The sequence below is a fragment of the Dendrobates tinctorius genome, unplaced genomic scaffold, assembly GCF_039654945.1.
Source record: "Dendrobates tinctorius isolate UK_male_01 unplaced genomic scaffold, ASM3965494v1 ptg000174l, whole genome shotgun sequence".
Lineage (NCBI taxonomy): Eukaryota > Metazoa > Chordata > Amphibia > Anura > Dendrobatidae > Dendrobates > Dendrobates tinctorius.
This window is the reverse complement of record NW_027361841.1, coordinates 4,828,074-4,840,511: the sequence shown is the minus strand read 5'-3', so window position 1 is coordinate 4,840,511 and position 12,438 is coordinate 4,828,074. Positions and strand designations below refer to the sequence as shown.

At 44.9% G+C, this 12,438-nt stretch overlaps 1 protein-coding gene across 1 annotated transcript in view; it reads right to left on the bottom strand.

The window, feature by feature from the left end:
* Nucleotides 1–12,063, bottom strand: part of ELAPOR2 (endosome-lysosome associated apoptosis and autophagy regulator family member 2) — a 178,696-nt gene extending 166,633 nt beyond the window's left edge. The window contains exon 1 of the mRNA XM_073551299.1: nt 11,851–12,063. Coding sequence (XP_073407400.1) covers nt 11,851–11,940 — 90 coding nt within the window. The 5' untranslated portion in view covers nt 11,941–12,063. The remainder of the gene's footprint in view (nt 1–11,850) is intronic.
* Between the last annotated feature and the right edge of the window lie 375 nt (nt 12,064–12,438).

Below are 12,438 nucleotides of genomic sequence, written 5' to 3'. Positions count from 1 at the left end.
AAATCTGTGAGGCACAGGTGGTGTCAATATGATCACTGCACCCCTAGATGAGTTCATTAGGGAGTGCAATTTGTAAAAAGAGGTCATATATGGGGGGGGTTCTTCTTTTCTGGTGCCTCAGGGGCTCCGCCAATGTGACATGGCACCCTCAAACCATTCCAGAAACATTTTAACTCCGATATGGTGCTTCTTCCCTTCTGAACTTTGCATTGTGCCTCAAAAGTATTTTTCAACCACATATGGGGTATCGGCGTACTCAGGAAAAATTGCACCACAAATTTTGGGGTCCATTTTCTCCTGCTATCATTGTGAAAATTTTTGTGGGAAAACATTTTCTTTTTTTTATTTTCACAGAGCAACGTTGTAAAATTCTGTGAATCACTTGGGGGTTCAAGGTGCTAACTACCAGGGCTGCCACTAGAAATTATGGGGCCCATACTGGCAAAATGTTCGGGGCCCCCTTGAGACTCTCCCCAGGCTCCACTCCTCGAACCGTCCACAGTCCCACCGCTCTCTCTTGGAAAAACTCCACTTCTCACCAATCACACATTAACAGTTCCCATCTCCAGATCACACACATAGCCAGCAGCTCTTGTTTTGGGCAAAAGATTTTTCTTAAATCTGACACCACGACAAGGTAGACTCTTTAGGCCAGGCCCTACTCTACTCTAACTTATTAAACATTTGTTAAAATATCCAATACAATATAGGTATATTTATTTATTTTTCAATTTTTAAAATGACCAATAATATCACATCCAAAGAGACGAATACCACCGCACCATGACCAGACTACATATTACCACCACAGTGACAGAATAATAGCACATACAAGGGACAAATACCACTGCACCATGACCAGACCACATATTACCACTACATGGTGACTGAATACTACAATACTGATCATTAATAAAAAAACATAATACTATCACCATAAGTACCATTATACACAGGAGATGAGAACCTAGTATGCAGAGTGTGTGTACAGGTATTACAGTTATCACCAGTGACATTATACACAGGAGCTCTGTATATAGTGCCAGTGTACAGGTAATACAGTGATCACTGGTGACATTGTACAAAGGCACTCTTTATATAGTGTATAGTGTCAGTGCACAGGTAACACACTGACTCACCAATGACGTCTCTAGGTGAAGTCCTTCAGCTTCGCTTTTCATCTTTCATCCAGCACAGACCGCCATCACGTCTTCCAGCCAGGGCTCGTCTCTGCAGGAAATAACACAGTTATCTAGAGCTCTACTTGCAGAACACATTACTTAATTTTTTCCAACTTCTACAATTCACCAGATGAAGAAAGAAAGGTGACTTAGTGTCCCTCTGCACAGTAACAGGACCTCCCCCATTTAAAACAGTATTCTCAAAAAAAATGAAATAAATAGATCACTGCAGTAATAATATCCCTTAATTAGCCCCTATGGTAATAACATCCCCCATCCTGGCCCTCGTGTCTCTCATTCCTGGCTCCAGCCATATGTTCTCTCATCCTGCCCTCATGAGTATCCATTCTGCCCCCATATGAGCTCCCGATCCTGCCCCATCTGTCTACATCATATCCTCCTGCCCCATGATCCTGCACCATGTGTCCCCCATCCTGCCCCGTGTCTTGCATCCTGCCCCCTCCTGTGTCTCACGTTCTGCCTCCTCCTGTGTCTCTGTCATTCTGCCCTCTCCTGTGTCTTACTGTCACATTCTGCCCCGTGCCTCACATTCTTCCCCCTCCTGTGTCTCACTGTCACATTCTGCCCCCTGCTGTGTCTTATTGTCACATTCTGCCCCCCTGCCTCACATTCTGCCCCCTCCTGTGTCTCACATTCTGCCCCTCCTGTGTCTCACTGTCATATTCTGTCCCATGTCCATTCTGCCCCCTCCTTTGTCTCACTGTCACATTCTGCCCCCTCCTTTGTCTCACTGTCACATTCTGCCCCCTCCTGTGTCTTACTGTCACATTCTGCCCCCGTGTCCATTCTGCTCCCTCCTGTGTATCACTGTCACATTCTGCCCCCTGCTGTGTCTTATTGTCTCATTCTGCCCCCTCCTGTATCTCACTGTCACATTCTGTCCCCTGCTGTATCTTATTGTCACATTCTGCCCCCCTGCCTCACATTCTGCCCCCTCCTGTGTCTCACATTCTGCCCCCTCCTGTGTTTCACCTTCTGCCCCTCCTGTGTCTCACTGTCATATTCTGTCCCATGTCCATTCTGCCCCCTCCTTTGTCTCACTGTCACATTCTGCCCCGTCCTTTGTCTCACTGTCACATTCTGCCCCCTCCTGTATCTTTGTCACATTCTGCCCCCGTGTCCATTCTGCTCCCTCCTGTGTCTCACTGTCACATTCTTCCCCCTCCTGTGTCTTACTGTCGCATTCTGCCCCGTGTCCATTCTGTCCCCTCCTGTGTCTCTGTCACATTTTGCCCCTCCTGTGTCTTACTGTCACATTCTGCCCAGTGCCTCACATTCTGCCCCCTCCTGTGTCTCACTGTCACATTCTTCCCCATGTCCAGTCTGCCCCCTCCTTTGTCTCACTGTCACATTCTGCCCCCTATCCATTCTGCCCCCTCCTGTGTCTCACTGTCACATTCTGCTACCGTGTCTCACATTTTGCCCCATGTCTCGCATTCTGCCCCCATGTCTCGCATTCTGCCCCCGTGTCTCACATTCTGCCCCATGTCTCGCATTCTGCCCCGTGTCTCACATTCTGCCCCATGTCCATTCTGCCCCCATGTCTCGCATTCTGCCCCGTGTCTCACATTCTGCCCCATGTCTCGCATTCTGTCCCCGTGTCTCACAGTCTGCCCCATGTCCATTCTGCCCCCATGTCTCACATTCAGCCCCTGTGTCTCACAGTCTGCCTCATGTCCATTCTGCCCCCATGTCTCACATTCTGCCCCGTGTCTTGCATTCTGCCCCCCGTGTCTCGCAGACTGCCCCCGTGTGTCACAGTCTGCCCCATGTCTCTCATTCTGCCCACATGTCTCGCAGTCTGCCCCCATGTCTCACATTCTGCCCCCATGTCCATTCTGCCCCCTTGTCTCGCATTCAGCTCCCATGTCTCACATTCTGCCCAATATCCATTCTGCCCCCATGTCTTGCATTCTGCCCCCATGTCTTACATTCTGCCCCATGTCCATTCTGCCCCCTTGTCTCGCATTCAGCTCCCATGTCTCACATTCTGCCCAATATCCATTCTGCCCCCATGTCTTGCATTCTGCCCCCATGTCTTACATTCTGCCCCCGTGTCTCACAATCTGCCCCGGGCCCCACGGATTGCCGTTTTCAAAAAAATTAAAAAAAGGTTCTTCTTACCTGACTGCACTCCTGCGGTGAAGCTCCCTCCACAGAGCGGAAGCGCGCACTGTTGTGAATTCGCTTTCTGGTCTACCTCTGGTTACTAGTGAAGGTAGTGGAGCTGGTTCTATTGACAGAGGGGTCGCGAGTTCTCTTTCTGGGCTCTCTCTGGTGGTTACTGGAGGTAATGGAACTGACCTAATTAACAGAGGCCTGCCACCTGATAATGAGGATGACTGGAGATCTGGAGTTTCTGACTGGATTTAAGACAGCCGACTCCCTCTATCCCTGCTGGTGATTTTTCCTGCCTCCTGAGGTCTTAGTTTCCAGCTCAGTTCCTGCATGCTCAGCTAAGTGTTCTTTTGCTATTGTTCTCATTTGATCTGGTTTTGTCTATTTCAGTTTTGTGTGTTCAACCAGCTCCGGCTGGGGCTGTGCTGAATTTCCATCCTTGTTACTGCTTGTGCCAGTTTGTTTTTGTCCCTTATTAGATTGGCCTCTTTTTGCTCTGCTTTCATAATATACCAGAGTGCTGATATAGTGGGCGAAGTCTAGTGACTTCAGTATTTTTCTATCAGATGTGTTGGGCATTTTTTGCAGGGTTTTTTGTGTGATTGCAGACAGAGTCTTTCCTTTCCTGTCCTGTCTAGTTAGTGTGGGCCCCATCGTTTGCTCAGTCTATTTTCCTACCTGCGTTTGTGTTTTCAGCTTGCCTCACCGACAATATATGTTTGGGGGTTATCTATTCCTTTGGGGTCTGCTCTGGGGCAGTTTAGATTTCCCCTTTCTTGCTTTAGGCTTATTTAGTTCTCTGGCTGTGTCGAGGCGTCTAGGATCATCGTAGGTACGCTGCACGGCTACTGCTAGTTGTGTGGATAGGATCAGGGGTCTGCAATCTGCTTAGTTACCAACCTCTCTGGTTTTCTGTGGCTTAGTTTGGTCTTGCTTTCCTCCTCGGTGACCCAATCATAACAGCGCACTCGCCGGCGTCAGACGCAGGTGACATGTGCGCTGCGGCTGACGTCAGCTGCCAGCCTCCGATTGGCTGGCAGCTGTTAACTATTGACGTGCAGGCCCCCTCTGCCCACCGGGCCCCATACGCCAGTCAGGGCAGTAATGCCCTGATCGCGGCTTTGCTAACTACACATCAAGACAAATTCCTTGAGGGGGTCTATTTTCTAAAATGGAATCTCTTGTTGGGCTTTTCCACTGTTTAGGAACACCAGAGGGTCTGCAAACACAAGATGACACCTGCACATAATTCCATCAAAGTCTGCATTCCAAAACATCACTCCTTCCTTTTTGAGCTGTGCCATGCACCCAAACAGTAGGTTTCCCCCTCATATATGGGGTATCAGCATACTTAGGAGAAATTGCACCACAAATTGTATGGTGCAATTTATCTTGTTACCCTTATGAAAATGTCAAATTTGGGGCTAAAAAATATTTTTTGTGGGAAAAATGTCATTTTTTTATTTTCACAGTTCAATGTTATAAACTTCTGTGAAGCACCTGGGGGTTCAAAGTGCTCCTCACACATCTAGATAAGTTCCCTTATCCCCCTGCTTCCCTTCTAAGCCCTGCCATGCGCTCAAAAGGTGGTTTTCCTAAAATGGTGTAACTTGTGGGGGCTTTCCACTGTTTAGGAACATCAGGGGCTCTCCAAGCACAACATGGCATCCACTAATTATTCCAGCAAATTTTGCATTCAAAAAGTCAAATGGTGCTCCTTCCTTTCCAAGCCCTGCCATGCGCCGAAACAGTAGTTTTCCCCCACAAATTGGGTATCAGCGTACTCAAAAGAAATAGCATAACAAATTGTATGGTGCAATTTCTCCTGATACCCGTGCAAAATTTGGAGCTAAAAAACATTTTTGTGAGAAAAATTAGCTTTTTTTTATTTTCACGTATCAATATTATAAACTGCTGAGAAGCACTTGGGGGTTCAAGGTGCTCACCACGCATCTAGATAAGTTCCATTATCTCTCTCCTTCCCTTCCGAGCTCTGCCATGCACTCAAACAGTGGTTTTACCACACATATAGGGCATTGGCATGCGAATGAGAAATTGAACAACAAAGTTTGGGGTCCATTTTTTCCTTTTACCTTTGCTAAACTCAAAAAAATTGGGTCTAAATTTAAGTTTTTTATGAAAAAAAGTTAAATGCTCATTTTTTAATTCCACATTCTAAAAATTCCTGTAAAGTACCTGAAGGGTTAATAAACTTCTTGAATGTGGTTTTGAGCACCTTGAGGGGTGCAGTTTTTAGAATGGTGTCACTTTTGGGTATTTTCTGTCATATAGACCCCTTAAAGTGACTTCAAATGTGATGTGGTCTCAAAAAAAACCTATTTTGTTAATTTTTATGGAAAAATGAGAAATCGCTGGTCAACTTTTAACGCTTATGACTTCCTAACAAAAAAATTAGAAAATTATACTGATGTAAAGTAGACATGTGGGAAATGTTATTTATTAACTATTTTGTGTGACATAACCTTCTGATTTAAGGGCATAAGAATTAAAAGTTAGAAAATTGTGAAATTTTGAAAATGTCCTCCAAATTTCTGATTTTTTTATTCACAAATAAACACAAGTCATATTGAATAAATGTTATCACTATCATGAAGTACAATATGTCATGAAAAAACAGTCTGAGAATCACCGGGATCCGTTGAAACGTTCCAGAGTTATAACCTCAAAGTGAAAGTGGTCAGAATTGTAAAAATTGGCTTTGTCACTAAGGGGTTAAACAAGGATTATCACAAAACACAAGGTAAATGGTAATAGCAGGAGTGTGAACCAGGAAATATGGTAATTTGATTACTAAGATTAGCCCTTAGCAGTGGAAATCATTAGGATACTTATAAAAGAAATTATGTATCTGGACTATATGGCAGATTCATGAATCGGTAAATAGGCAAAAAACGGCTTCTTGTTTTGGGACCCATTGCATGCTCTCGGTATGGCATTTCTTCTGATTAGTCTTCCCCACTGTATACAGTCACTTTTGTAGCTGTGACTATAGAGTGCCAATTGATACCTGTAGCTGAATATCAGCAAAGTACATTTCTAACCTGACAGCACAATGGTTAACACTATGGCCCTGGGATCAAATAGGCATGTCAGGTTCCTCCCACAGTCTTAAGACAAAATGATAGGGACATTAGATGTGTCACAGATGACAGTGAGTTATGATAATGGCTATAAAGTGTGGTGCTATATTATTTATTTTGCTTAATTGTATAGCGTCATCATATTCCTCAGCAATTTAAAGGGAATCTGTCACCCCTTTTTATCGACTATGAGCTGCCGGCACCGCCATCAGGGGCTTATCTACGGCATTCTGTAATGCTGTAGATAAGCCCCCAATGTAACCTGAAAGATAAGAAAAAAGTATTAGATTATACTCAACCCGGCGTCCATTCTGATCCGATGGGTGTCGCTGTCCGGTCCGGCGCCTCCCATCTTCAAACTATGCCGTCATCTTCTTTCCTTCTTGTTGTGGCTCCAGCGCAGGCGCACTGATCTGCCCTGTTCAAGGTAGAGCAGAGTCCTGCAGTGCGCAGGCGCCGGGAGAGGTCGGCGCCTGCGCACTGCAGGATTCTGCTCTGCCCTCAACAGGGCAGAGCAGTGCGCCGGAGCCGGAGCCACGACAGTAAGGAAAGAAGAGGACGGCATCGTATGAAGATGGGAGGCGCCGGACCGCAACACCCATCGGACTGGAACAGACGCCGGGGTGAGTATAATCTACCTCTTTTTTCTTATCTTTCAGGTTACATTGGGGGCTTATCTACAGCATTACAGAATGCCGTAGATAAGCCCCTGATGGCGGTGCCGGCAGCTCATAGTCGATAAAAAGGGTGACAGATTCCTTTTAAGTCCCCATTGGGGCAGACAATCTAGATTCCCTATCAGTATGTCCTTGGTGTATGGAAGGAAACCAGAGAACCCAGAGGAAACCCACACAAACACGGGGAGAACATACAAACTCCTTGCAGATGTTGTCCTTGGAGGGATTTCATTCAAGGACCCCAGCGCTGCAATGCTGCAGTGCTAACCACTGAGTATAAATAAGCAGAATAAATAATTATTTTAGAAAATAACGCATTAGGTTCTTTCACTGAATATATACAGCATTCAGTATGCGTGAGTATAGATCTTCACTGTTTTTTTCTATATCACATTGATGGATCAAAATTCGTGGGAAATTGTACCATGAATAATGTCCAGTTTTGTAAATGGCACCAGCTCCGTACATTAAATCCTTTCAAACGATTCCTTATCTTTAATGTACTTGTATGGTAGTGGTCATCTCTAGTACTAAGTATCATTTCTGCAAATTACCATAGTTGGCCGAAGAATTAACGTCTTGGGAAAAACAAACTTTCCAAAGTAATGAGACAATTGCTGGCAGATCAGTAAAACAAATGAACACTTTGCTGCAGTGCCAATATGTACACTACAACTTTATAAGTGGAATTTACCTTTAGTGTTGTTCGTATAAAGGATATTTATGGCATTAATATTTTAGAGACAGGTAATACGGCACGTCTCTAGACATATATAATCATAATCTATAGTAAATAGTGGTATAAAGTTGTTGGCTTCTTGTCCTTCAAGTTCAAGAACAATGTCATTGTCTCTGAAGAAGCATGGCAACAGCTAAATCTCTCATGAGTGGAGTGCTCACGATGGAAAACTCCAATATGGTTTTCAAAAGAAATCCAAGTTAAAAATCTACATTTTTTCCCAACTAGGTTTTCATATCTTTTTTTTAAAGCTTGCTTGGAAGGAAAGACATCTCGCTGTTCGAACAGCAATGAGGTTTTCCTATAGAAGTCAATAGGAAGTTTATTCCAATAGTATTTGAAGTAGTTTTTAATTTGGATTTTGATGCAAAATCGGTTCCAAAATTCATGTGAAAACTGTCCACATACCCTTAAAGGATCTATCATTGTAATCCATGTTTTTATTCAGCTCCTGAATGTAAATCTTTTAAGAAATGCATCAGTAAGGAGAGAGGGGTGTATTCCTGGATTACAGACCTAGATAACATCACCTGTAAGGGCTATAGTGTGACACATGATTAGAGGGGTTGTCTGGCCTTAGCCTACAAGTCTGCGGTCACTCTATGTGACTGCAGACTTGTGAATCCTCACATTGCCAGCGCTGGAAACTGGCAGACGTGACCACAAGTATAGGATTTGCATACTGGCGGCCACATTCCGACTAGACGTGTCCGGCGTTGCGCAATCCACTTGCATTCACTGAGGCTGAGCTCATCTAGTTGTCCCATGACCATATGTATGCAAATCACCGTATGTAAATCACATACTTGCGGTGACGCGCCCACTGCTCCTCACACCAGCATCGGAGAATCCTCACAGTGTGCAGTGCGTGTGAAGTGAGGATTCACAAGTATACAGTCACTTTGTAGCCTAAGTCCAAACTACTCCAGACTAGTCCAGACTACTCCTTTAAGACATTTGTAAAATAAAAATAGCAGATACTCATATCACACATCGGCATCACTCCAGTGATGTTTTTTCAAGTACAGTTAATACATTTTTTATTTATATGCTCTTTAAACAAAGCATCAAATTTAGAAGTCAAAGTATGTTCCCTTTCACCAGTAGCCTATAAGCAGTGCTGCCATCATCAGCTTCTTCTATAGCTGAAAGCTCATTCTATAATGTTTATACATTTATCTGCAGCCAAAATATACAATACAAACTGAAGATATTATTAGAAGGGTATTTCCATCTCCAAGATCCTATCTCAGTAAGTAGTAGGTGTAATAATAATAATATGAGCCAATACCGCCAATTAGAAATGTAGTGTAGTTTTTCTGATTCACTATATCTCTTTCCTCATGTGCAGGACCTTAAGTATCCATGGTTATAACCAATGATATAGTGACATCTAGTTGCTAGTGGTTGTAACCATGGATACCTAAGGTCCTGCAATGCTTGCACATGAGGAAAGAGACATAGTGAATCAGAAAAACTATACTACATTTCTAATTAGAAGTATTGGCTAATATTATTATTCCACCTACTACATACTGGGATAGGATCATGGAGACGGTAATAACCCTTTAAGCATGTCTCTTAAGGGCCTGTCACACTAAGCAATATCGCTTAGTCACTGGATTTTGTGACGTACCAGCGATATTGCTAGCGATATCGCTGTGTGTGATACTTACCTCCGACCGGCTCCCACGCTGATTATCGCTGATCGCGCGAGAACGTCCTGGACCGCTTCTCGTCGTCAGCTTCCTGCTGGGCTTCCTGTGGCGCCAACTAGCGACGCGTGGAGCCGGGCGGGAGGACGTCAGGATCGCCTCGTCTGACAGGTAAGTAGCGACCCCCTTCCCCAGCGATGTCGCTGGTGAGATCTGCCTGTGTGGCAGCTCACTAGCGACCACTTAGCGATGCACCAGCGATCCTGACCGCGTCTTATCGCTGGTCGGGATCGCTGGTGCATCGCTAAGTGTGACAGTACCTTTAGACGGTCTAAATTTAACCTGATGATGTACTGGCTTTAATGCATTTAATGTAAATGTGGTTGTACACACCTGAAATTAAGATCAGCAGTTTAGGAGTCCAGCTGGAGTAGGGAAACTTTCAAAAATAATTATACAGCAATTCTACTGTGGCTTTACAGAAAAAGTACACCAGCCTCATCAGGTCTGAGATTTGTTTAACAATGTACTGTATGAGGTTTCTGAACTCTGGTGACAGATCGCATTTAAATTATTGCTGAAAAAGGTAATACACGTATTATGCATACATTATAGGCGCGCTATCACCATGAAATCTCTCTTATTCTTTTTTTCACATACTGTTTGGAAGGATCAGGGTCATTCTTTTTGCTACATTTTTTTTCTTGTCATTTTCCTTTTTTACCTGTCACCTTTTTTCTCCTTTATGCACTCGTCCTCCCCCATTCACCTGGATAGTAATAATCAGAAAGTCACTGTACTGTCACAGATTGTACCATATGGCGTCCATGCTGAATTATTTACGGTGGCAGGCTGGTGAGGTACCCGGTGGTTGTGAGGGACGTCATGTCTGCATTTGTCTCGCCTCCCCTTGAGGTGATAGAGGCCACACAAGTGCGGGTTTGGATTATAGGGTAGGAGGTACTTTATAAATTAGTGACCTCTCAGTAGCCAATACTATCCAGAAAGCAACTAGTACACCCCTTATTGCTGCCCGACAAGCACACCAAGTCCCTGCATACCTTACCGACATCATCTGAAGTAGTGTTTTATGTATCATTTCTTACTGTATAAAACAGAATATACAGTATTTAATAATCTTATTTCATAATAATGGAATAATAATTCATCAAGACTAGTGTTTTGCGTGCGCTGAAGATTCGCTGAAGTCATTAAGAGGCATAGTTATTATTAATAATAATAATTAATTTGGTACTTCTTTTTTTCTTTAACATGCCAGGGAATCTGTCATCATGTACACTACATTGTGTGGCCACGCCCCCTCCCAGCTGTGCTCCGCCTACTTTCCAAAAAGCTGGTGGGACCTGTTGTAATTTAAAAATTGCAAAGCCGCTATTTATGCAAACATGCATTAGGCAAAAATGTCAAGCAGCTTTACAGCAGAAAACTTTGCCCCTTAGTGCTAAACCGATTTAGTAATGGTTTCCAGACGCCCCTACTTCAGTTTCTATTGGCTTGTACCCACTGACTGCTCCAGAAGCTTCGCCCCTCTAGCGATGAGCGGTACGACCCTGGCTTATTCACCATAATCTGTGAAGGAAAAAATGGTGCAAGGAAAGTCAAATGCACCTCCGGTCAGGTGTGTGCCAGAATTGCCAGATGGCCAGTCCGGCCCTGCGCTCCAATAAGGACAATGCAAATCTGACTCCTAGCAGTCGGACCCCCAGCGATCAACAAGTTATTGCATATCCGTAGGATAGGGAAAACGTGAGCTTTTGGGAATAACTATGTAAGTATAGTACTTTCTGCTAAGGGACCCCTGTAACGCAGGGACAGGACCCCGGGAAGTGCACCCTTCTCCATCTCCAGGCCTCTGCTGGTGGAGCTTACAGCACAGTCCCTCTGATTCTCCTCCAGGGAACAGGCAGCACAGCAGACACAGGGGCCATCAGGATCTAACACTACAAGGCTTCTCCCCTGTGGGAGCACTCTGGGGGCAGGCAGACCCCAATATATACAGTCATGTACCTGGTGCCGGCTGATTACCTGTGTCCAGCCATCAGTCAGGAGCTGCCAATGGGAAAGCTGCAGAAGCTTTCTCTTATAACTGCTGGTGACTTCCAGAAATGTGCGGGGACGTGTAATGCTCCCCACGGTGATCCACGCTGATAACAGCCATTTGTGGGGCTGAGCTCACAGCCAGCAATCAGGCTTCTCCATTACATAAGAATGGCCTGGCACATTGCTGGTTAATACTAGGGGTCTCAGCTGGCAGCACCCTCCTCCTGCTGCGTGCAGACCCCCTGCCCATAGAGAGCCACGGACAGAGCCCATGGAATAGACAAATCTGCGCCTCACCTCGTTACAAGCCGGCAAACTGCGCAGAGCTGTGCCCAGCACCAGCTGCAGGCAGAGGGCGAAGCAGCCAGTCCAGCAGCAGAGTCCCATGGCGGGCGAGGAGCGGCTGTCAGCAGGCCATGCAGAGGATGAGGATGCTCCTTCACCTGCTCACCCCGGCGAGAATGGAGCAGTGACAGCCCGGCTGCTGACGTCACTACACCCTGGGGGAGGGGCGAGGGGGGCGCAGAGCTGTGCCAGCCCAGGTGGGAGTCACTGGCCCCGATCAATGGCGAGGAGGGAGGAAGGATGCAAAGTGTATGGAGCTTACAGGACGTGTGTGTGTATATATATATAATGTGTGTGTATCTGTGTGTGTATATCTCTGTGTGTATATATATATCTGTGTGTGTATCTGTGTGTATACAGTATATATATATATATATATCTGTGTGTATATCTCTGTGTGTATATATATATCTGTGTGTGTATCTGCGTGTATACAGTATATATATATATATCTGTGTGTGTATATCTGTGTGTGTGTATATCTCTGTATCTGTATATATATCTCTGTGTGTATATATATATCTGTGTGTGTATCTGCGT